The 27067-nt window shown below is 42.9% G+C and overlaps 2 protein-coding genes across 6 annotated transcripts in view; both read right to left on the minus strand.

The window, feature by feature from the left end:
- LOC135198445 (TBC1 domain family member 5-like) overlaps positions 1-27067 on the minus strand; it is a 212291-nt gene that overhangs the window by 71987 nt on the left and 113237 nt on the right. The window lies entirely within an intron of this gene.
- LOC135198827 (TBC1 domain family member 5-like) lies at positions 9993-22087 on the minus strand. The gene is given in 9 exon segments (XM_064226798.1): positions 9993-10073; positions 10075-10101; positions 10103-10135; positions 18428-18534; positions 20042-20187; positions 20364-20491; positions 20639-20756; positions 21080-21130; positions 22056-22087. Coding segments are annotated over 9 exon segments (708 nt in total). The 5' UTR covers positions 22073-22087.

The following is a 27067-nucleotide window of genomic DNA, read 5'->3' on the forward strand; positions in this document are numbered from 1 at the left end:
CAGATGAAGTAGAATTTCCCTGGTAGCATGTGCAGTACAAACTTCCACTCAAGACTTCAAATCTTGTTCAAAGCAAATACCCTTTACAAGAGATCTATGGCACAAATAATATAGCAAACTAGCCAAGCTTCCATTACCAGAAATCACACTAACTTCCAAACCTCCTGAACTTTAGGAGACAAGCATTACTATACTTCAAAAATTAGATTTATATTGTATATACAATTATTTTACAGTACATTAAAAATGTCCTCGTAAGAAATAACCTTACAGGTAGTTCCCGGTTTTCAGCAGGGTGCTGCAAGTGAAACCCACCATTAACAAAACCCCGGTGATTTATGGTGCTTATGGCACAGACTTTCAGTTAATGGCACCTTAACTCTATTATCGGCACCTTATGGCGTCGATAACCGAAACTCGGCCATTACGGCGCCATAAATCGCCAATTTTATGGCAGTAGACGAGCCCCATAAAACCGGTTCACCATATACAGAGTCTACCGATAACTGGGGACTGCCTCTATTCTAATCCCAATGAAGAAATTTTGTGGATTGATCTGAAAACCCATTACTACTATACTTATTTACATTGCAAAATAGACTTCATCTAGTCCAGTACTATAACTATATTGATCTATATCAAGTACGTACAATACACTTACCATTGACCTCTCTAACTTTATGTCATTTTAAAACTTTGACAAAGACTGTCAAAAAGATAGGCTTAAATTTAGATAATTTAGTATTTGGGAAACAAAATTTGTGTTCATTTTCTATTTGTCCCAGGATTATCCATATTCCTAGTGACAATTAAAAGATTTTTCCCAGAATGTGGTCACCTGACAACTGTCATTCTTGTGCCAGCATGTTATATCAATCTATATTTTTATTGAAGTAACTTACCAAGTAATTACTTAACTATAGTTTCCACTTGTGCAGCAACCCTACAGTTAACAAATTTTGGAAAAGTTTCAATAGCAGAGTGTAGGTGACAAGCCCTGCCCACTGAACGGGTGTGAAGTAATGACATTGCCAGCATTGTCATTCTGTTTCTGCCGCACTTAGGTGCAACATCGTCGAGCTGCTGCAGCCTGGTTCAACAGTTTTTACAGTACTCGCTGGAATTCGATGAAGTATTGTCGCTTTCATGTAGCCTTCAAGCTGCTTGTTTGCTTTTGTCAGCTTTTGGATTAGTTTTCCTATGAGTTACGTCTGACTCGAGTGCTTCTAGTATTTGCTATTGTAGCAAAGGCAGTTAGTCTAGGTTAACTAATTTTTACTATGATGCACATAGGTACTATGTACAGCAACTGTAAAAGGGTAGGTATGTTCTCAGGAGAATACTTGTGACAAGTGCAAGGATTGGGATTAGAGAAAGTGGAAAGTTCTTGAATTTCACCTTAACAAGCTTGAAAGGAATTGGGAATGACAGGCAACCTCTAGGGCCATGAGTAGGGCTTCTTTTAGCTTATGCCCAAATCAGATCTTAGTCTCGCTATTCTTCTTCTCCCGCTCACGCTCTTTCTCCTTTTCACACCTCTCCTTCAATCATTCCACATACTCCCGTACTTAGCCCCCATACCTCTGACCCCAATGCCACTGCCAACCTTGAATCCAGGTTTAATAAGCTAAAACTGGTAGTGTATTCAGTGTCTAAGATAAGGGCATCCTTAAAAGTCCTAATGGACAAAGTGTTTTCTGATAAAGTGTCCAGTGAAGTGCAAGTGGAGGAGTGGAGGAGGTGGCTTCTCGTTCCGCTGGCTCTCCTAGACGAAGGTCACTGTTCCGTTCCCCTAACCCTGGGAGATGACATACCAGAGGTCCAAGGAAGGCTGGTCAGATATCAATTTTTATATTGAGAATGCTTCAAAGAATGCTATTCTTGCTCTTTCCATATACAGTAGTATTAACCAAGCATATCTGGTATTTAACAGTTTTCAAGGAGGCAACTCAAACTCATATCATGCATCCCCATCCGTTTAGTTGAAAATTTAAATTCCTCAAAACTGCTTTTAATAAAAAATGTATCGACACACTTAAGTGAATGGATTACTGTTTGTACTACTAAGTGTGGGTGCTTTAAGGTGCTCAAATTGACTGCCTTTCAGTGGTGGTGACCCTACAACCAACAATTAAAAGGCCCTGGACTTTGCTAAAGCCTTCTATAATCTTGGTTTGCTTGAAAAAACACATAAACACAGTTTCCTTTCTTGAGAATAGTACAGAGAACATTTCCCTATCTTGACCCAACTTTATTTGCTTGTGCAACCTTTAATTGACTATAATTATTTTTTAGCTGTAATTATAAAGTATACTAATCCTCTCAGCTCATTCATTTTAAAAAACAGCATGCTATTCTTCAGAATCCTAGAACTAAAGTTCAAGGTCCCTTTGCTCTTTGTGGTTTGTCAGTTTGGTAACTTACTTTGATGCTCTAGTTTAATGGTTTTAGATTTTATTTATAGCTTTGTGGCAAATAATAAAATCATACTTGAATCTTTTTTTAACTTAGTCTATCTCCTTTTGTAATGATTTCTGATCAAGAAAGAAGTAAAATACACTGTAAGTACTATATGTACGCTTAGTCATTAAAGCTTTTAATTACATTATTTCAAATGAAAAATTTTCATAAGACCAAGATTCTATCATGACAACCACTCAATACCACATAATCTGGCTCTTATCTTTAAAGAAGAAAATACCAAATTTGTAACTAATTTGTATTTTTCATAACTAACAAACCTGAGGTCTTAACATTAGGATTTACTAGCGCCAAGCTGAAACCGGTAGAATTAAAATTACACTTGTGAGATCCAGGGACTAATGGCATCTATACCAGGTCACGGGGCATGTATACCCAGAATGCCCACGGCTACCTGTGACCCACCAGTTATATTTCTAACCCAGTTTAGACTGCTAGAGGGGTGGTTCGAGGTGGGCCTTTAACTGTTAAGACCTCAGGTTTGTTAGTTATGAAAAATACAAATTAGTTACAAATTTGGTATTTGTTCATACACGAAACAAACCTTCGGTCTTAACATTAGGATAGACTTACTATTGGAGGGAGGTAAGTCTCTACAACTGACTGGGAGTTTGCCACCTTATCCATTTCCGAATATATAGGGAAATTCTAAGAGAATGGACAATGAACCTAGGACCAAAGATATAAGCGGATCTATTGGTTTTCTCCCACTGGGTGTAGATACCATTCTACTGTTTACTCTTGTCCCTTGCAACTGGATCCACCTTCACCCCTCTTTTCCCTATTATCCAGAGGGGTGTGTTGCTACTGAAAAGTATATCATCACCTAAGATAGCTTCACAGTATGGCTGACCACCTCACCTGCATCTAGTCCGTTCCAGCACATGACGGTACTCTCCTTCATATTGCCCCGTAGTTAAAGGAGTAGGAAGAAAGTAGTAAAGAAAAAAGACCAGTCATCCCATTCATTCTACTTTCATACCTTCATCTTAGACTAGACGCAAAACTGACCCGCCAGGGGCACTGGATGAACTATATCACTTGTTGGGCCGCCACCACTGGACCCAAGGAAAAGGTGTCCAAGGATCTATGGGCAACATCTTTCAAATAAAATGAGGTGAAAGTTGTTGGCGTTTCCACCACACCAGCTTTCAGAAATTTATCCACAGACATGTTCTTCTTAAATGCCAGGGAAGCACTCACGCCCCTGATGTCATGAGCTCTAGCTCCCACTGGCTATCTGACCCTCTGTCTTCTGCCGTATAAGCATCTCTGATCGTCTCCCTTAGCCAAAACGATATTGTATTCTTGGACACTTCCTTCTTGTTCCGTCCTGTACTTACGAACAACCTCCGGCACCCGGCCTGAGGTGCCTTGTTCTCTTTAAGTACTCCCTTAGTGCCCTGACGGGGCACAGGAGCATCTCAGCTTTGTCGTTGTCTACAAAGTCTGCCAAGGAAGGTATGGTAAAGGAGTCGAATCTGCCGTCTACTATTGTTGGATTTTGGGTCTTGGCCACGAATTCTGGGACAAACTCAAATACCATTGATCTCCAACCTCTCAAGTGCTTTATGAGATATGAGAGGCCATGTAGCTCCCCCACCCTTTTGGTTTGAAGCCAGGGCCAATAAGAAGACTGTCTTCAGGGTCTAGGCTCCTATCCATGGACTGCCTTAGTGGTTCGTAGGGGGGTTTTGTCAGACTACTCAGTACCTTGGTCAGATCCCAATCTGGGCTTTTAGCTCCTTTGGTGGGCATGACTGTTCAAAGCTCCTCATCAGCATGGCCAACTCCATGAAAGACGATATGTCCACTCCTTTTCATTCGTAAGACTGAGGCTAGAGCCGCCCTGTACCCCTTCACTGCAGATACAGACACATGGTTTTTCTGTTCTGAGATATATCAGAAAGTCTGCTAACTGCTGAATAGTGGTACCGAGTGGAGACACGTTCCCTCTATGACACCAATCACAGTATGCTGACCACTTTCCTTGGTATACTGTCGCAGATGATTTTCCGATATTACCTGCCATCTGAGTTGCTGCTTCTGCGAAAACCCTCGCGCTCGGAGGAGATACTTGACAGTCTCCACCCGTGAAGCGATAGGGACTTCACCGATTGGTGGTACCTCTCCACGTGCGGCTGACACAGAAGGTTGCTCCATGGAGGTAACTCTCTTGACACATACTACTGGAGTTCCAGTAGGTCTGGAAACCACTCTGCTTCGGCCATAACGGGGCTACCAGGGTCATCTTGAGGTTCTGAGACCGCATTACCCTGTTCAGAACCTGACGGATTAGACAAAATGGAGGAAATGCGTACACGTCCAGATTGTCCCAGGGGTGTTGTAGCGCATCTTCTGCTACTGCCTCTGCGTCTGGGACTACTGAACAATACACTTCCAACTTTTGTTGTACCTGGTTGAGAATAGGTCTATGATCGGTCCTTCCCACAACATGAGCATCCTGTCCACTACCTGTTGGTGTAGGGACCACTCCGTTCCCAGAATCTGATCCCTGCGGCTCAACTTGTCGGCCACTATGTTTCTTTTTCCCCGGAATATACCTGGCCTTGATGTCTACCAGGTTCTCTATAGCCCACTGGTGAAGTTGAACTGTCATCACATGTAACTGCCGAGAAACTAGGCCTCCTTGCTTGTTTATATAAGCTACTACTGTGGTGTTGTCTGACATCTACCACTGAGTGTCCCTTTACTCTCTCCCTGAATTCCTGTAGAGCCAGAAAAGCTGCTTTCAACTCCAGCACGTTTATATGGAGTTCTCTGTCCTTGCAACTCCATTTTGCTTGACACCATCAACCCTCCATATGGGCTCCCCAGCCTTCTAGTGACGCATCCGAGAACAGCAAGAGGTCTGGGGAGGATTGTTGAAGGGGGACACCCACTGTCAGATTGTCGTCGTTCACCCACCACAGCAAGTCTTTCCTCACTTCTGCTCGTACGGGTGATCTACTGTTAGTGACCAAAACTCCTTCATCCTCCATTGTAGGGGCCGAAGGTGTAGCCTTCCTTTTGGTACTAGCTTCTCCAGGGAGGTTAGGATTCCCAGCACCACCTGCCACTGTCTTGCTGGCTGTGTCTGCTTTCCCAGAAAGGCATTCACCACTTGTTTGCATTTCTCTACTCTTTGGTCTGTCGGGAATACTTTGGCTTGTGTTGTCTATCACCATTCCCAGATATTCCAAACGTTGACTTGGATCCAACTGCGACTTCTGCTGATTCACCACAATACCTAGGCTGTGACAAGCTGCAGGAGGGCCGCCCTGTCCTTGAGTAATTTCTCCCTGGACTTTGCTATCACCAGCCAATTGGTCCAGATATCTTATTAGCCTGATCCCTGAGCATGCGCCCACGCCGACACGAGGGTGAACACTCTTGTAAAAACCTGAGGAGACGTTGTCAATCCGAAGCACAGGACCTTGAATTCGAAAGCTTTCCCTGCAAGACTGAAGCGGAGAAATTTCCTTGAAGACTGATGGACTGGTATCTGAAAGTATGCGTCCTTTAGATCGGACTGTCAGCATAAAGTCTCTCCGATTCTGACTGCTTGTAGAACCATTTTCGGAGTTTCCATCTTGAAACTGGTTTTCCTTATAAACAGATTCAGCGTTGACAGGTCTATTACTGTCCTCCACTCCCCGTTGGAGTGGAGGACAGAAAATCCTGCTGTAGAAGCCTTTTGTCGGACTGCATACTTGTTGCACAGCTCCTTTTTCCATCATCTTCTTCACTTCGTCCTGCAGATAGTGGCCTTCTGAGATTTGTGGGCATAAGTGACGTGGTAATGGTTGATCTGTCAGGGGCGGGGGTTACCTCGAACAGGATCAAATACCCGATCCTGAGAACATCCACCACCCACTGCTCTGCCCCTAGTTCCTGCCACACCTTCCAGTGATTTGCCAGGCAACCCCCCACTGGTGTGGCAGAGTGATGGGTAGGCGCCCATCCTATCTTCTTGAGCCTCTCCCTCTTCCCTATTGCCCCTTCCTCTGTTGTTTCTATTGTGAAAGGGGCCGATGAGTTATCCTCTTGTGACTCTATTAGGGATGCTATGTCTCACTGTCTTCTTTCGAGACATCTGCTGTTGTCTTCCCTCCAAAGGAGTAGTTTGACTGTTAGACGTTTTCCTAACTGCCTGTTGCACCAACCTATCGTTAGTGTCCATCCTTCTTCTATCTATCGCCTCTTCCAGTATGACCTCTGGCAACAGCAGTTGCGATTCCAAGATATCCCCATTCCTCATTGCTAACAGGGAATCCAAATCCACATTGCGGCTTAGTCTAGCCAACGCTGCATCTCTCCTCATTAGCAGGATATTTGCCCAAACATTGGCACTTACGTTTGTCAGGTACGCAATCGCCTTGGAACCTGACTGTAGCAATCTAATGAACAATGGTTCATCCACTACTTCCTGTTGCTTCCGAGGATGCAATCTTCGCCACTGCTGTTGACCAAAGGTCTAACCAAGAAGCAGCCTGAAAGACAGAAGAAGCTGTTGCTTCTAACGTAGCAGCCTCTTGGTACGTCATCGAAGGGCACTCCATTTTAACCTGATCCAAGGTTAATCCAGGCCTTAACCTTACAACATTAGGGTTCATTTGTCATAGACAGCAAAGGGACCTTCGGTCGTATATATTTCCTTTGCTTTATCATTGGAGGGGGAATAAATTTAAATGATCTATTAGATCTTAAGGAATTATCCCTCCCTGCAATCTTTGCGTTTACGTGTTGCAAGACCGATTCCGCATGACTCGAACAACAAGGCAATTCATACGACACCTTGGTATCCCTCTTTAGTCCAAATGCCATGTCAATTCCAGAGGAAGCATACTGGCCGGTGTTTCTGTCTTCTCCGAAAGGTTATTGAATTGACGAATCAAATCAATCACCTCTGCATACGAGGCCAGAAACTCTTGGTTTTCTCCTTCCTCCGGCTCTAGTGTACCATTCTCAGTCACAAGGGATGTTGTCTCGCCCCTATCTTCTGACAGACGGCCCGGAATTCCACGGCCGCCTGCCCCTACGGCCGCGGTCTCTTTGATCTTTGCTGGCCGCTCTTGGCTCGATCCCGGATAGTCAGCAGGGGAACGAGAACGTCTCACTCTTTCTCTGCTCACGGATCTAGAGCGAGAATCTCATCTAGATCTCCAAGATGAAGGCTCCCTTAAGACAGAGATAAGTTCGTCTCTATTAGTATTGGCAATCCGTGTTTTCGAGCGTCGGCGAGCCCGGCCTCGACCTTCTATCCAGACGGACACTGCCTTCCACGAACGCATCCGCCGAGGTTGCCAAACTCTCTATTTTTCGTACTTTTAATAGGAGCGTTATCGTCCTTCGTACGTATTTGAACGGCCTTACGGGCGAAAAACTGGGACCTGCATTCCATCCTCTGCTGCACCTTTCGCGCCAACGTCGATTTTACCAGAGGTATCACAGTTTTTTGCGATCCGAACTGGCAACTCCGCCTCGGCCGCTAGCCCGCCGGCCGTCACCTCTCTCGCTTGTTCGGATTCTTGCGAACAGCTTCGTCTGCCAACCTTGTGCTTAATAGCCACTGACTTTCCGACCTTCTTGCTGACTTGGAAATGACAGTCTTGGTCCGAAGATGAGGAAGAATTGATTCTTCTCTTCTTAGCCCGAGGATCCGCCAGGAACTCCCAAATCCTCCTCCAACGTTTGACTGGCGCTCGCCGTGACGTTATCGGACTTAGCGATGACGCCGAACTAGAGGAAGAAGACAAAGAAGGCGAATCACACTTTTTCTTTTTGTCTCTTATTCATTCTCTTCTCTATATCCTGTAATTTCTGCATTACAGTTTGCATTGACGGGTCAGAAAGCGTATTAGCGTCTGGGTGCAGCCGCAAAAAAGGCCGAGAATCGGTGTGTGATGTCATCACGCCTGCCATATCAGAGTGTGACGTATGTTGTGACGTCATCCCTCTCGTAGCGAGAAGACTGAGAGGTTTCTGCTGGCAACCGCACGTTTGCTGCCAAACTACCTCCCACGTTCTGCATCGCTGTAAACACTGAGTGGGATGGTGAAGCCGCGGCATTAATTCCCATAAATTGCAAGCCCGGGGGATGAGGAACATTCAGCGCTGCCGGACCCTGCTGGAACCGTGATGTCATATAATGCGCAAGCAGACCATCCAAGGTTGGTACGCCTGGTAGGCCTAGCGCTGACCACGTACCATCTAACCTATGCGCTTGAGTAGCAGGAGCCTGGAACAAAGATGGCGGATCTCCCCCTCTACTTGCTGGGAACAAAGGAGAGTGCAAATTATTCATAAAATTACCCAAGGCCCCTCCTGACGTTTCCGATACAGAACCGCTAGGAGAAACCGAAGGGTATGAGACAAATCAAAAGCAGGTGGAGAAACATATGGAGCAGCCTGGTTTATTGCCGATACAAAAGAAGCCGGTAAGGTTTGGTCATCCAAAGATGGCGTCACCCCCTTCCTTTTGTATTGGCTTTCCCATAGAACCTTCTTCCACTGTTCCACCGACCAACCGCGACAAACAGAACACGGATTAGTAGCCGTACATACGTTTTCCCTGCACCTACTACACGTTGGATGAGGATCCGTCGACACCGAAGTTAGGAACCTAGAACATGGAAAGCCACTGACTCCTGGGCATTTCCTTGTCTCCTCTTCGAAACAGTAGACGATCCTGATGTTGAGGCAAAATTCTCCATCATACCACGTATACACTTACCACACACTGATCACACTTGGAGAAAGAAAAGGAATGAAAAATAAAAAACGAAATGGATAAAGAACGGGCAAACTGAAAAACCGGCTTTAAATCAGATAGACAGTAACACGTCTTATCTTAAAGGCGGTAGGAAAATAACTGGTGGGTCACAGGTAGCCGTGGGCATTCTGGGTATACATGCCCCGTGACCTGGTATAGATGCCATTAGTCCCTGGATCTCACAAGTGTAATTTTAATTCTAACCGGTTTTCAGCTTGGCGCTAGTAAATCCTAATGTTAAGACCGAAGGTTTGTTTCGTGTATGAACAAATGTATTTTGGAATCTGACTGCAATGTAACAAGTAACTTTTTATGGCATATGATAGACGGTCAATTATTTGCCAAGGCCTTGGACGATACTCAGGAGTTAACTGTCTATTTCCTTTTTAACACAAAGAACTCTGAAGAACATACATTATGCAAAGTACAGCCTTTACCAAGGCACCAAAATCTACATTTATAAAGTGCTGTCCATCCATCAACTACAATAATTGTACTACAGTTACTCAACAACTACATGAACCCTTAAAATTCACCCACTAATTCACTTTTCAATTACTAAATACAGCATATGCTAACCAGCAAGATACTGACAACTGCTACAGCTTCAATGCTTACCATTTAGAGGATCAGTAAATGCATTGGGGGAAGATAATCTTCTGCCCGAGGATGCTTCCTCAACACTAGCCTGATCGCCTGAGGTGGATCTCTTTTACCTATGTGTTGGGGCTGTGTTCTAGGGACACTGGATGAACCTCGTTTGACGTGGTGCAGATGTTGCCACTATCTGAGGGCCCCGATGTACATCTGGTCTCCCCTCCAACAGTAGGAATGTGCCTGGAGGCAAGCACCAGAGTAACCTGCTGGCTTTGGATATTGCTGCAAATAAAATAATCTTGGGTAACTCACATTAGCTCACTAAACTTCAGCAATGTTCTCATAAACTCTTGATGTTATCACCACCATAATTACTATCTCTAAGGTAATTTGAATGAACACATTCATCTTGGCTAATACAAAATTAAAAAGGTACCTTAAATATATTTATTTTAAAAAGGCTATACGTGTATAATGCAGAATTCTATATTTAATAAAAACCATTGTGCGTTCTTAATCCTTTAAGCTTCTGATGACAAATATAGTCCTCATGCATTTTTCAAACTCTCAAGTTATAAAAAAAAAAATCCTGAATATGGCACGATTGTTGTTGCCATGGAGACTGATATACTATACTACATTATGATCTATGGCAAATCCTTAAAAAAGTGACAAACTGTTATTCTGTTTGTACAACTATATTTTATATTTTTTTAAATTAAATTTTTGGTTTATACGTGGCTTAAAAAATGACAATTTGTCCAAAATTGCATTTTTCCTAACTATACAAAACCTTGAGTCCTTTTACAATAGGAAGGTTACTAGCGGCAGCTGGATAGGTCGTAAGCTTTCGAACAAGGGGTTCGGTAGTTAACTGCTTGTCCGACAGGCGCGCGACTGGGAGGTAAACAATCACTTTTGCTTTTGGCCCAAGCAAAAACTGCAGAGTGAGGGGTGGCATGAGGTGGGACTATGTGTAAAAGGACCTCAGGTTTGTATAGTTAGGAAAAATGCAATTTTGGACAAATTGTCATTTGTTCCGACACGACATACAAACCTTCGGTCCTTTTCCTTTTACAATAGGAAGACTCACTTCTTGGTGGGAGGAATCTGAGTCTTTTGTGAACAGACTGGTGTTCGCCCAACCTTGGAATGCCTCCCTGGTCGTAAGAGCGAGGGAGGGATCCAAGCCTCTGTCCGATTGATCGGGGTGTGCACCGCAGGATCAATGGTCAGACTTCTGGACCAAGTACTAAGAGAGAGGCAAGCGTATCTCTTCGTACCAGCAAGCAAGAACAAGTTCCTATTTGCAAGAGGCAACATAAAGTTATGGTTTGTCTCTTGTTGGCATCCACTTCCCCCCCTTGTAGGAGGAAGTGGTGGATATTCGCTCCCATCCCTGTGTGAAATAGGTATGGGGCTCTGTCAAGTAGCTCACCTGCATCTCGTCCTTATCCAGCAAGGTGATGACCGTATCCCTCTACCCACAGGTAGAGGGGGAGAAAAAGATAGGAAGAGAAGCCAGTCACTCTCTCATTCACTTATCTATTCTTACAGTCACACCAGGGCTCGATGCTGTCAGCCTTGCTAGGGTCTTGGGTTAGCTAAACAATGTGTTGAGCAGCCACCACGGGTCCCAAGGAAAACGATCCAAGGACCTGTGGGCAATATCCAAAAGGTAGGAGGAGGTGCCAGTGGTCTGGTTGTACCAGACCCCTGCCTTCAGTACCTGCGCCACGGAGAAGTTCTTGTGTAACTCGAGGGAGTGTACTTCTAGGTCATCTTGGTGCTGACGAAGAGTCTTCAACACTCAGCCTGGGATGTCGAGTTTCTTCAGAAAGCGCGATCGCGCTTTCACAGGACAAAGCAGCATCTCCTTCGCATCGAAGGCGGTGAAGTCCATTAGGGAGGGGATTGTGAAGGACTCTAACCGATCGTCAGGAACCGAAGGGTTCTGAGTCTTCGCTACGAAGTTTGGTACGAAATCGAGCATCACGAATCCCCATCCCCTGGATGCTTGACTTTGCAGGAAAAGTCATGCAATTACTCAGAGGAAAAGAAGGGAATGGTCGTATGACCTATCCCTCTTCTCAACTTCGGTTGATGTCCTGTACCCATACTGGTCTATCCGTCTGCAGCGAAGTGTCTCACATTCTCCTATCCCCATGCAGTGAAAGTTCTTCTTCTCGTAGTGGATAGGACACCGTCACTCAATGGTGGGTGTCGATGGTATGGGTACTGTGACAAGCCATTAGGACGAAGAAAAGACTTATGGAACAACCGAACTAAGTCCACAGCGAAGTTCGTAACTGACTTGGGCGCTCTGACAGCTGCCGACTGACTGCATTCGGTAGGAGGCAAGTTGTCCAAGCACCCGAGCAAGTCACGTGACCTTCGCCTTAAAAGGGTTATGCCAAGAGACTAAACAAATAATTCGTTCGTCACCGATGCCAGACGGCGAGGTGATGATTCTCTTAAGGCATGTGCCCAACAGGCGAAAGTCAATTGCCTTCTAGAGACCAAGGTCCCTGATGGCAAGATATCTCATAGTATAGTTGACTCTCAGCTAAGGAGAAACAACACTATGTGTCGTTGAAGACGAAGGTGTACAGCCTACGTCTTCACAGCTGAATCGAGAGAAGGATTCTCAAGATTCTGAACCTATGCTACAAAGCCTGAGAACGCTAACCGCTATTCATTGCTGTCCGGTGAGGATCGTAGTTGCAATGAAAGCGGAGCGCTTTTCAGTAATGAAGACACAGGGAAATACTGCCTGAAGAACTGCTTCTCATGGGCTGAACATTTGGAAGTAGAGCTGTCAGGTCGGAGAGTAGGCGATGTCTTCTGACACATCTGTTAATTCGGGGCGAACAATGCATAATTGCACACCTGCGAATACGAGATATTTTGAAGACAAACTCAGATGTCTGCAAAAATCATTCACATTATCGCGGTGCGATGCAGCGGGAGACCAGTACAGACTTCTGTTACCGTGCGGTAAACAGAAAGATGAAAGAGTCCAAGAGATATCTCTGTTGAAAATTCTCGCAATGTGGAAGGCGATGAAATCGAGCGTCACAGCAGTAGATGGTCCTTCATTATTGCGAGAATCCCCGTTAATCAGAGACCTAAGTCCATGATTGTTGGGTAGAGATACGGTTCGGTAGTCAATCAAACTAGGGGAGAGAGAGACGTAACCGACTGTGCATCTCGGAGACCTAGCTGATACTGAGCTGCTATCAGGCAGTTCAATACGCAGTAGCTCTCGGTGACTCGTCATCCTGAGTTGCCAGGTAATTCCTTCCACGAAGGAATGCGTTCGGCTAGAACCATCGAGCATAAAGAATACGCTCTAGCAATTATATTTAAACGAAACGGATTTCGGTAAATACAAATGCTGATTTCGTGTTGTCGTGACAATACCAAGTATCTAAAATCGAAACTGATAACTGCTGGGAGGTTGCAGGCAACCCCGAGTTGCAGTTCAATTAAGATACAATTCGTCTCGGTCACAAACCGTAGAGTTAACTACGGTATGCGCCTACCCCCCGGACAATTCAACTGTTAAAAGAATTATGTCGCGAGGGTAATATACGTAGTATATTTGTAGGTTCTGTAAAACGACCTCCATCCTAAATTCTTTTCCCCTCGAGGAATGAGAATAAGGATTGGAGATCGACCGCCTTTCGTTCTCTAGTCAAGAGAGTGAAGGAGAAGTCTTTCCCAAAGGAAAGCTCAATGGTGAACAGAATACCGAAGACGATAGTTCAAGCCAAACTGGAAGTTCCCGTCCGTTCTTCTCTATTCCAGGTTAATCGCCTACTGTGAGATACTCTTCTTTCAGCAGCAGTCTTCTTCCAAATGCTAGAAATTACAGGAATTCGAGCATAAGCGAGGTTCCCGATTATCGTGTAACAATTATCGGGGATTCTCGCTCACTTTGGACCATGGTCTCGCCTAAGTGTTTGGAGATCGTAAAAAACTCCGAACACTGAGTGCGCTAGAAATTCCGTAGAATTCTAAGCACTCTGCGAAACCCCACCGAATTCGTCAAACGATATCGGCTGGTGTCCTCTCGATTCCCGTAAGAAATCGAGAAAGGGGCAGGATCCCTCCTCAACGACCAGGGCTTACGTCAGGTAGGACCCGAAGGTCCCCCCGGTAGCGCAGTCCCTAACGTGGGATCTTACAGAGAAATCTCTGTAGGATCCCTCCCCTTTCCCTCGTAGCCGTAAGGAGAGAGGGAATGGGGGAGGAATTGGATAATGGCTCGCCTTCCCAGTGGAACTAGCAGTTGGAGAAGAAAAGGAGCAGCCATCGCCGCCTCTCAGAGCCTGGGAAAACGTATCGTCAGGAGAAAACGTTTTCCCGAGGAGGGTTACAAACTCATACTGTAGGTAAGGGTCTGCTGCCACTGTGAACATCGTCTGGGTGGGGCTGATCGACACCTGACAAGAGAGAGCCGATACCGTCCTCCGACTCATTCCAGTCCTCGTCGAGGTCGAAACCTCTCAGGAGGACCGAAGGGGTATTCAAATACGGTGTCCGAAGACACATAGAAAAGCCTCTGTCTCAGTAGAGGATGTGGAAGTAGCTTGTTCAACCAGCCAGAACTGAGAGAGCCTTCTTGTCCGGAGACGAGAGACTACCTGGTTCAACACAGTCGGCAAGCTCCGATCGCGGCAGACCCACCGTCGATTTGGGTTCCCTCTCGGGCCCCAAAACAACTCGAGCCGAGACGTGGCTGCTGGTAGGAGCGGCAATCCTTCCCCGAGGTCGCTGCGCTGACGAATCTGCGCCATAACCTCGGCAAAGTTCCTCTGGATCTCGGAAGTCACAGCATCTTGCAGAGTAGGACCGTTAAGCCCTTCGAACAAGAGCATATTCCGAGAACCTTCCTCCTAAGAAGGGGGAACAGCGACAGCCCTCTCGGTCTCCTCCAGCCACTTGCACATACGTCCTGGCCGGTCCAAGAACCATGCCTGGCACGTAGGGCGTCGTGGTGGGATCATGAGGGGCGCACCCCTCACGATCACTCCTCAATACCTCGCTCCTCCCGGTGTAACCCGAGGAGGTTGAAGGTACGGGAGAGGCAGACCTGACGCTCCTCCTCGCTCGCTGGCAGAACCAGCAGGCTTGGAGGGCTGCAGGCGATCGTCAACCCACGGCGGCGATCGAGCTGCAGGCCTGGTCGAACCGTCTCGCTGTGGAGAACGGCTGGACTGAGCACAGCGGCCCTGATCTCGAGTGTCAGAAGAGCTGGTGCTGGTTGCCGTACCCGATCGCTCTCTGTGAGAGCGACGGTCAGGCGACCTGCAGCTCCACTGTCACGGTGAGACCAGTGCTTGTCCTCACGGCACGTCACGTCACGTCGCTGGTTCCAGCCGTGGCTGGCACCGGCGAACGGGGGACCTCTTCCCAGCCTCAGCCCGTGGCCGGTCGTGGACCGTCACGTCAGCCCGGGTAGCCAGCTGGTCGCCACGAGAGCGAGAGCTGGTCTGATGAGAGTCGCGTGAGCGGCTGTCACCAGTCTTCCGCTCCATGCTGTGAACCTGACGCTGAGCGGGCTCAGAGGTCTGGTTCCTGGCTGCACGGTCGCTGGTAGGCGACCGTACACTCGGTACCTCCCGCGAAAGAGAGGCCGAGACGGAGCCTGATGCAGTGGCAGAACCACTGACACCAGGCGAGGAAGTACCCGGTGTTAGCCGGTACCCCTCTGGTACCCGTAGTCTTCTTCCTTGCGGAAGAAGAGACGGGCCCCGCTCCCGAAGGAGCAGGAGGACCAGCGGAAGAACCCTCCAGTCCCACCGAGGTGAGACGGGTCCCGAGAAGCTCCCGAGGGAGACTTCTTAGGAGGGAGGAGGCAACCTTCTTCTTCCTCGGCTGTGAAGCCTTAGAAGTCGAAGGGGAAGAGGCGGCAGCCGACGACGATGAAGAAGATGAAGACGACGACGACACCTTCCTCCTCTTCTTCGTCAGCTTCCTCAGGACAGACGTAAGATCTGCCACCCAGGGCGGAGCCGGGGCTGCTGTAGCCGAAGCCACAGGGCCCGGACGCACCTGTACAGACAGACCAAAGTCTGGGGTAGTACCACCACGAACAGGGACGACGTCAGCAGGTATGGGCATCTCAGGAACAGCAGGCACAGCCAGCACAGCATCGGCAGGGACAGCCAGCGCAGCAACGGCAGGGACAGCCAGCGCAGCAACGGCAGGGACAGCCAGCTCAGCAACTGCATGGACAGTCAGCACAGAATCGGCAGGTACGGCAGGCAGCACCGGAAACAGGAGGTGGAGCAGCAGCCAGCAACATCCTGGTACCGGCGGCAGGTCCACGGGCGAGCTCTAGGGCAGCGGAAGTGTGGTCGCGGCAGCGCGGCAACCACGAGCGGCGGCGGCACGCCCCCCTCTCGGTACGGCGAACGGCACTTCACAGCGGCTGTAGGCAAGACTGTTACCACGTGAGGCGAGTACACCAGGTGAGGAGAGACGTCGTCACCTGGAGTCGATATCGTTGTCACCACTCCATGGGTGACCGCAGCAGGCCCAGACATAGAACCGCAGCCCTGGACACTAGGCACGCCCTGCAAATCGAAGGACGCCCATACCTCACCAAGGTCCACCCTCGTGGCAGTAGCACCTGCAGAAAATAACAGTAGTAGTGATTAGTGGGGGGAAGTCCCCTCACACGGGGGTGTGTGTGTGTGTGTGTGTGTGTGTGTGTGTGTGTGTGTGTGTGTGTGTGTGTGTGTGTGTGTGTGTGAGCCCCACACCGAACGAGCGGAAGACCCCGAATACAATTGTACATCGGGCACCAAGCGCCCTCCCCCGCGCTCAACGGATCGGGCGAGGAGAAGAACCCAGATAACCCCCCCCCCCCCCCCCCCCCCACCCCCCCCCCAGGGGAAGGGCCATCTGAGAGAGAGAAGAGAGAGAAGAAGAGGAGAGAGGAACGAGAGAGAGATATTCTCGTTCCCCACCCTCGCAGAGCACCCATGTACCCAACAATAATAAGAGCCCGAGAGCAATCGTGCCCTCGGCACCGAATGCAAGGGCATAAGGATCAATTCCCTAACTGAGCGGAACTTGAACCAAATAAATATTGATGCAATCAATAATAAAAGGAATAAAATGAAAAAGAATCTTGCATTACGATTCACTTCACAATGAATAAGGGCCCGGATCGAGCGCATTTGCGCCCTCGGTACAGAGCACAAGGGTAAAAGGATCCATTCCCGATTATGAACGGAAACCTTGATCCATAATGAATTGATGCAATCAAAATATATATGAAAATGAAAAAGAATGCTGCGCTTGCGATTTCACTTCATACAAAATAAAAAGGAGAAGGATCAATTCCCGGGTAAGAGCGGAAACATTGATCCAAGTAAATAATGCAATCTCAATAAAATATGAAAATGAAAAAGAATACTGCACTTGCGATTTCACTTCATTCAAATGAAAAGGGGAAAGGATCAATTTCCGGGTAAGAGCGGAAACTGATCCAAAATGAGTATTGCTACAATCAAAATAAATATATGAAAATGAAAAGAATACTGTACTTGCGATTCCACTTCCATACAGAATAAGTTTTTTGTGCCGAGCGCATTCGCTCGGCAACGAGCATACAGGTCAAAAAAATATGAAATGGGAAAAAGGGTACTTACTTACGATTTTCATCTATACATTTCCAATCAAAATATAAGCTCGGAGCGAGCGCTCTCCCGCCCTCGGCACCGAGCATACACAATGCGAGGATCATTTCTGGGAAAAATGAATTCCCGCACTTACGCCCTTCAGTCCCGGCACTCGGGTAATCGGAGGGCGTGGAGAAACCAAGATCCTTTAATTCACAATTGAATTCAATGGAAATAAAGATGAAATGATTGTACTTACAATTCAGTTTCACTAGATAAATAGAAAAAGAAAAACACAACCATGCGAAAGCAACGACGATGAAGCGGGCAGAGCGCGATGATACACACGTCTACACGCCAGCAGGCCGAAAGCAAAAGTGATTGTTTACCTCCCAGTCGCGCGTGCGCCTGTCGGACAAGCAGTTAACTACCGAACCCCTTGTTCGAAAGCTTACGACCTATCCAGCTGCCGCTAGTAACCTTCCTATTGTAAAAGGACCGAAGGTTTGTATGCCGTGTCGGAACAAAGTAATTAATTTTGTATGAATGGAAAGGCAAATTATACTTTTGCACTGTGTAAACAAGAAATTGGATAGCTCTTCCTTGATTTCTTTTGAATTTTTTTGATGAAAGTAACAAAATTCAGATGGAAATTCATACAGAAAATACACTGGATGCATGAGCAGTGTGGAGAAAACTTGAAACTTTAATTAACAATGATGAGCACTAGAGTATGTCTTCATGGAAATCATTAAGAAAAACTCACCAAATCTGAAAAATGAAAAGTAATAAAGCACGTTCCAAAACAAAAGAAAGCAATTCCTCTGGGTGGGCATACTATTGAAAGAATGACTCAATTCCATTAAATTTTTAAAATTTTTGTTAATACTACTGCTTCTATCTCACTTAGTTTTATGATAAAAAATAAAAATCTTACTTTTGGATTACGTAGGTGTAAGGCCAGCATTATTATGTACTGCACATCTGCAGACGCTGGATACCGCATCAGGAAATTTAAGCAGGTAGTGTAATCTCCACCAAGTACTGGAAATTGCAATAAAGCAGTATCAATGACTGAGTCTTACAATGGAGATCTTTTTAAACAAAGACAGGCATTTTAAATTTAAATTTCAGATCATCTATATCAAAGGGGTGACTACTAGCCAAGAAGAATATTTTGCAGCATAAATGTAGGGCATTTACTGCAAAGGAGCAATGAATATAAAACAGGCATTATCAATATATGAACACCATTGTGAATATAATTCAGCAACTGTGCAAGTGCATAGTCTGGTTTGCAGCACTGTAGAGAGGATACCAAAATCTCAGTTCAAAAGGTTGGAAAAGCAAGTGTCGGAACATTTTTGTAGTCACCACTGGCTCCCATGGAGACAGAGCGGGATTTTGTAACTCATCACTTTTTGGAGATGGCTGATGTGTGAGCTCAGCTCATTCATGCATCCACAACCAAGGGCACAGAAGTCGCATGTTTGTACATGGGTGGAAGTAGGTACATTTCTGATCTGGTTTTGGTCATATCTCATCGGTGGGACTATTAGCTGTACGTACAAGTGTGCGTGCACATCTGTTACACTGTGATATGGAAGATGAGGGATAATTGGACACTACTTGGAGGTCGTACTCGGCATGAACTAGTCTTTTTTTCTTAGTGTGCGTGTTTGCTGCTGAAATAGGTAAGCATACTCACATTTATGACAGAGTGTTTCTTTGTTTTTTTACATTTAAATCATTTGTTTCAGAGGTGTTATCTTTCTTGTATGACATTTGTTCCAGAATTGATTATTATCATTTTGATTTTATTTACAATTTATTTATGTGGGATTCTTTCTTTCTCAGATGGATCTGGTAATCAACCTAACAGAGTGGTGCTAGTTTTAGGGAGGGGACTAATGACTTTTGTGTATTTTCATTGGGGGAATTTATATCAATTGTAAATCTTTGACTATTGGAGAGAAAGAGATGTGGACATGTTTTTCATCCAATCCCCAGTTTTTTTTGGTTTCCAATTTGAGTTATTTTCTAGGATACTAAGACATCTCTGTCAAAGAGTGGTACCGCACTCAAGCCAGCGTTACCAAGATACCTCGAAGAGGTAAGTTTTTACCTATTGCGACCTCCCTGATGTCGTAACAAATATAAAATGCTAAAAGATTTACTAGTACTTCATTTAACCAAGATGGCTAATCCTTCAAAACGGCCTTAAGGTATATATGCACTGCCATGAAATAATTCGTCCAAGGTTTGATGAAATGGTATAAGACATTTTTTCCCCAAGTAGGCTTGAAAGATTTTGGTATTCAGAGCTTCTAATTAGCACATCATTTGAGGATATTTAATTCAAAATGTGACAATAATTCAGACTGCTGAAGATTTGGTATGTTATGGAGTATCACAAGCTGAATTGCTTTGGCTGGAGAGAGAGAAAAAAAAAAAAAAAAAAAAAACACTACACCAGTTTGTCAAAAGAGGGACGAATTAATACAAGAGTATTGACTACAACCATAAAATTGGAATTATACCATCTACTCACAAGGTTCACGGATGAAAGACAACATAGCCACTGTGAGAAAATCTACAAGAGGGAATGCTGCCTGACAGTCAGCAAAAATAGCATCCCATACATTCAACAAGTCATGTAAAGGAAACTCCCTCCCAAATAATAAGCGTACCCATCGGCTGTAAAATAAAGGTGGGAACATTAATTATTTTCTCTAAGAAAATTATAACAGGATAATATTTTCGTAAGACACTGGCCCAATTTCAAACAAAATTAAGTTAAAAATTTCAGTAAAAACTTGTAAAAGTTCAACTGTACAAAATGCAGTGCTAAAGACAATAATAAAATCACTCACATTCCATATATTTGTGGAGGAATCTCCAAACGTGCAAGATGGTTATACAATGCTACGTCGTGGCGTTGCAGCAAGTTGTCATGGATACTTGTTAATTTTTGAACTAATAAATTGGTTGGTCCTATATCCTATAATGAGAAAACATCCATCATTAATAGCATACAAAAAACGGAAAACAATCTATTACAGTAATAGCCCTTGTAAATAACTGTATTTTAGGTTCTAATTGCAAAATTTCATAAGTTTTGAAGTTTAACAGAATGGAAGTGTCAAACCTGTGGTCGTGCAAACGGCTGAGCATTTATAATGTTTGAGCGAGGATCTGGTTGCTGCAGATGTTCACTAACTATGTACCACGGCTCCAGACCTTTCATGACCCCCTCAAACAAACAGCTGCAATAAAACAAGATAACATGTTATAAATCAACATAAGACTAGAGAGCACTGGACTGTGATGGAAAAGTTATGAACAGAAAGCTTCTCAAGATATATTGTATGCGATTTCTTTTCAATTATTTCTTTTTTATTAGTGAAATATGTAACAAATGTTAAATAGCAATGCGAGACTATAGAGCAATTGCACTATATAGTGGAAAACAGTTATATGAGCTGGAACCTTTTCAACAAATACAGTATATATTTTCCTTTTGTTTAATATTTTCTTTTTCATTAGTGAAATTATAAAGTACCAACAACAAAACAGTAATTTTACTCACTAGGCATCGTGCTCTAAATATGCTTCATCCATCAGTTCCTGAAGTGTAGTTCTGCAACAGAAATCATAAAATTCAGCAACAACTTGACAATTTTGATTTTGATTAGCAAGATTTCTAACTCAAAATACTGTGTGTATAATTTCCTGCATATGGAGGCCAGCCCTGTGAGAGCTAAATCAATTAGATCAAAGATCTGGTTAAACTATTTAATAACAATAACTTTCATAAGATAACTTTTATAATTCTATTTGGACAAGACAAAAAAATTTAACTTTAATATGTAATCATGGAAAATACATGGTTTAAAATCTAAACATATACATTTAATAAAAGACTTACCACATATTTTACGAGCAATCTGGACTAGAGTGATTTGAACGATTCAATTCATGATAAAAATGCTAAAAACAAGCCGTTCAGTATGTTCAGATATACCTAATTTTTAAACAATCAGTGATCCACTAAAATGATGCTACTACCCCTTTGTACAAATCCAGTTTTACAATGAATGGTCTATGATATCTGAAGCAGCAATAAGGGAGTTCAAGCTGTGATTCTTGTTGGAACCATGCCAGACCCACAAAATTTTGTACCAGAATACTGTGCCACATGCTTATCAATTGGCACAGACGCATATCACCAATATCTACTCAATTTTTTCCTTTAAAAGGAAACTTTGATGTCAAAAAGTTTATGTCATTCCTTCACAAAAGTACTGTGTAAAATTTAACATCTAGCAAACACCAAAAACAAAAGGTTTCAAATGAATGCATATAGTACTTTAATAAGGAAAGATGTGCTAGAAAATTTCAATATCCAAATATGTACAGGGTTTGTTAAGGACAACCAGGTGTTAATGTATCAGCTCATACAAATACTGTAAAACATACTGAAGTCATCCTCGGATGAAAATACTCAAAAATCACCTTTCATACTCAAAAATCTAGTGTGCATTACATGGAGGTACTGTACTTACAACTGGTACCCCGTCATACTGCAGTACGGTAGGCAGGGAAGATGGAAAGGTATACTCAGGACAAAGAACTAACACAGGACACTACGTATTATGCACAAATTGAAAACTAACTCTTAAACTCGATACTCTATCATGGCAACTGTAACCCTTAACTCAATACTGTATTTTAAATTCTTCAGTGCCAAACTTTTAATCTTTCTTTCCCTTCCCAGTACTGGGGAAATCAACTTTCAAATCTTAAATGTATAACACCTAATGCAGATTAATTTAGCTCTTATGTACTACTACCATAAATTAGGCCATTTTACTTTTCTTTCATCAAAAGCTATGCAGCAGAGCCCCGGACCTCAATGATAATCCGTTCCAAAAGAGGCGTCGAAATTAAATTTACTAAGATCTGAATAAATATTTTCCATAAGAAATAACCGACAATGGATTAATCCGTTCCTGACCACCCATTACTACCCTAAATTTGCCTTATTATACAAAACAGTACACATAAATTACAATTAAATAAGTTCAGAGTTAAATAAATATCATATTAGATATATATTTGTTTTTAAATTAGTATACTGTATATGAATAAAAACTGGCCTACATCCAATGCAGCTGTTTTACCAATGGTTAATCAGGTGCCATAGGCTAGCTACTACTATGCAGAATGCAGAGTAACAGGTAGGCACAAAACTTGTTTCCAACATGATAAAACATTGAAAAACAAGCCTAACTATTACAGTATACCCAGTAAATTAATGAAATATTAACATTAAGCCGAATTATGTATCGTAACTTACGAAAATTTGCCTACAAAACGTTGCCAGCTTGTGGCATGAGGCAGATTGTTAAACAAAACCTCTGTATTGTGCATATGTATACATCCTGTATGTACAAAATCACTTCAAAATAGCTTTCTGTAAATGTTAGATACTAAAACTTTCTTCATATAATATCCTAAATAGGGATGTCTCCCCTACGGGGGCCAAATTACATACTAACCTCTTCTTTACCAGGAAGCCTAACCAAGTGTAAAGATTGCATTCGTTACCGAACCACACACGTACTAAACACTGCTTTTACTTGCGAAGAAATTCACAATCCCGTGAAGAATAATCTGTGCCATATAAATTCATAATTATACAATACAGTAGAATACAGGCAGTCCCCGGGTTACGACGGGGGTTCGTTCTTGAGACGCGTCGTAAGCCGAAAATCGTCGTAAGCCGGAACGACGCTTGGAAATATGTCTTAAACTAATAAAAAGTTATAAAAACCTTACTTGTAATCCTTTGGTTACACTACATGTCGTTTCCTGTAGTTTTATGTACAACCTGGAGTATTTTCATAAAAGAATGCTGGTTCTTGAAGTAAAAACTATTGTAATCCTCTGGTGACACTACATTCTTGAACGTTTTCTGTACAACCTGGAGTGATTTTGCAAAATCTTGTCGAAGGGCTACAAGAACAGCTGATTACTATTTACGTACATATAGACTAATTAAAGTAAATGTATCTTTAAATAGGCTTATATAGTATCAACAAAACATTTCCTGCCATGAGTCAGAGGCCGTTTAATGAAACGAACACTTCTCTGTCCTATCTGTTCAGAAAATAAACGTTACGTCAATCCCCGAGACCATTGTTGCCAAAGCGTCTCTCTCTCTCTCTCTCTCTCTCTCTCTCTCTCTTCTCTCTCTCTCTCTCTCTCTCTCTCTCTCTCTCTCTCTCTCTCTGATCAAATTACATTGGAAACTTGACATACGATTGCCCTAATATACGAATGTTTTGAGATATAACAGAAAATTTGCGAAAAATACAAGCTTTGATATACAACGAAATATTTGAGATACGATTTTGCGATGAGTGTTAGTTGTATAGGCGACCGATAAATGGCATTCAGTCTGTTTGTTTGTTGGTGCTGCATGTTAACACGTCGTTGTTTAGTTCGTTGTATTTGCGCCTATTTTTCGTGTTATTTTGTCTATTTTATTATTAACCATGGGTCTCAAAGCTAAAGACAAAGCAGGTGATAAACAAAAAATAAAAAACCAAGAAAATGATTTCGATGGAAGCAAAACATGAAATTATAGCAAAGCATGAACGTGGCGTTCGTATCGTCGATTTGGCAAAACGAGTATGGTCGAAATCCTTCTACAATATCCACGATCATCAAGCAGAAGGAAGCTATAAAAACCCCCGAGACCATTGTTGCCAAAGCGTCTCTCTCTCTCTCTCTCTCTCTCTCTCTCTTCTCTCTCTCTCTCTCTCTCTCTCTCTGATCAAATTACGTACTGGATAATGTCTCTCTTTGGATACTTCGATTTTGCCAAATATTGAGGGCTACAAGAACAGTTGATTACTATTTACGTATCATATAGACTAATTAAAGTAAACGTATCTTTAAATAGGCTTATATTAGTATCAACAAACATTTACTGGCATGAGTCAGAGGCCGTTTAACGAAACGAACACTTCTCTGTCCTTAACTCGGAGCGTCGGAAGACGCCTCTCTCTCTCTCTCTATCTCTCTCTCTCTCTCTCTCTCTCTCTGATCAAATTACTGGATAATGTTCTCTCTTTGGATACTTGGAATTTGCGTTGTAATCTAACCAGAAACTTCGTTTTGTTATTATTACTGGAAACAAGCAATGATTTTTTCATTATTTGCGCTTTTGGACTGTTATATGTAAACTAGTATGTATTCATTCGCCTCGGAAACTAGTTCCGCATATGAGGCGTCACTAAAAAACATAGAAAAATACAACATAAAAAGTGTCGAAAATCATCATAATCTCAAAATTTTTGTTGTAATCTAAACCAGAAACTTATTTTTATTAATATACTGTGCTAAACTATAAAGGATTTTTATCATAGTATGAGTTTTTTAAAAAGCGTCATTAAACTCGGAGCGTCGGTAAGACGCCCTTCTCTCTCTCTCTCCTCTCTCTCTCTCGCTCTCTCTGTCTCTCCTCTCTCTCTCTCTCTCTGATCAAATTACTGGATAATGTCTCTCTTTGGATACTTGGAATTTGCGTTGTAATCTAACCAGAAACTTCGTTTTGTTATTATTACTGGAAACAAGCAATGATTTTTTCATTATTTGCGCTTTTGGACTGTTATATGTAAACTAGTATGTATTCATTCGCTCGGAACTAGTTCCGCATATGAGGCGTCACTAAAAAACATAGAAAAAGCAACATAAAAAGTGTCGAAAATCATCATAATCTCAAAATTTTTGTTGTAATCTAACCAGAAAACTTATTTTTATTAATATACTGTGCTAAACTATAAAGGATTTTTATCATAGTATGCGTTTTTTAAAAGCGTCGTTAACTCGGAGCGTCGGAAGCATCAGCGTCGTAACCTCGGAACAAGCGTCGTAACCCAGGACGGATTTTTCCATTGAATATTTAAGAAAAAGCGTCGTAACCTCGGAACGTCGTAAGCCGGAACCGTCGTAACCCGGGGACCGCCTGTATTACTATACTCTACTGTGTTTACGTTAACACCGTTGATGTCGAAAGCCTTTGCATACTTTTTATCCTTCACTAATAATGTGGATTTTTATGATACATCGCTCTCACTACCAAACCTCAGAACAGTGTTCAAAAGTCTTTGTATATTTTTCATACTTTACTACTAATAATTGTCGATTTTTATGATATACATTTTCCTCACTATCAAACCTAACACAAACACTGCATTTAGTACGAAACCCATACATGCGTGTGCATAGTTTTTAGACTAGGACTGTCTAAAAAAAAATAGAGGATGAATACTTGCTACACCAAGGAAATCCTGTAAAAGCGAAAACTGTGCGCATACCAAAACAATAGCAGCGTAGTACACCCCCACCAATGTTACCAGATGCAGTAGCATCATTTGATGCTTTTAGCATATTTGAGAAAAATTTCGTCATGTAGCGTAATATTTGGCATAACGACCCATTTAGCATAATTTTGTGAAGTTTGGCACAAATATATGTAGAATCATTACAAATAACAAATAAACCCGACTTATTTTGATAAAAAAATGTACATGATATATAACAAATTAGGTTTCTCAATCTGTCACATAAGAAAAGAAAGTCACAACTGTCTGTTTCATGACATAAGTGCAAAACAAAATACCAAAAATAATCTTGGAGAACGAAAAACAGGACTTGGATAGAGAATGGCGTGCACTAATTAATTACAAGTGACGATAATGACAGTTTTCTTCATGTAAACATCGACACCGAGTCATTCTGGGTTAAAGTTTATCTAATTAAAAAATATCCTATTCTTTCAAAGTTAGTTCGAGCCTTGCTAACCATCACCTTATGCACTGTGAGCACATTTCTCCATGGTAAAAAAAAGAAAAAGAAAAAGAAAAAAAAATATTCAAATGTTTCACTAACAAATGAACTCACATTCAGTGAAGGTATCAAGAAAGCAGGTGATTGCATCAAATTTAATCTTTCTAAGGACATGCTAAGGTCCATAAAGATATTTCCTGTAAATAGGATTGGATTATCAACTTTCATATTTAATGGTCAATTGTATTTATATGTTATATATTTATATTCTCTGTGAAAATAAAATATTAATTTAACTTAACATTAGCATAATTTCCTATTGAGTTTGTCATCAAATGAGAAATGAGATCTATTAGCATAAAATTAACCTAACTCTGTCATCCCAATAGCATAATTTTGATAGATTTAGCATAATTTCATATATATTGGGAAATGAGATCTAAGTTAGCATAACATTAGCATAATTTTGATAGATTTAGCACATTTTCATGTAGAGTTTAGCAACAAACGAGAAGTGAGCTCTAAGTTAGCATAATAGTAGCATAATGTTATCATCCCCACAAGCATAATTTTGATAGATGTGGCATATTAGCATAATTTCATATGCAGTTTAGCATCAAATAGACCTGGTAACACAAAATGCCACCAACGACATCGACTAGTGGAGGTTGACTACACAGTTTGGTTTACAATCATCATATGGCCACTCAGGTCAAAT

Source organism: Macrobrachium nipponense, chromosome 22 (assembly GCF_015104395.2).
Source record: "Macrobrachium nipponense isolate FS-2020 chromosome 22, ASM1510439v2, whole genome shotgun sequence".
Classification (NCBI taxonomy): domain Eukaryota; kingdom Metazoa; phylum Arthropoda; class Malacostraca; order Decapoda; family Palaemonidae; genus Macrobrachium; species Macrobrachium nipponense.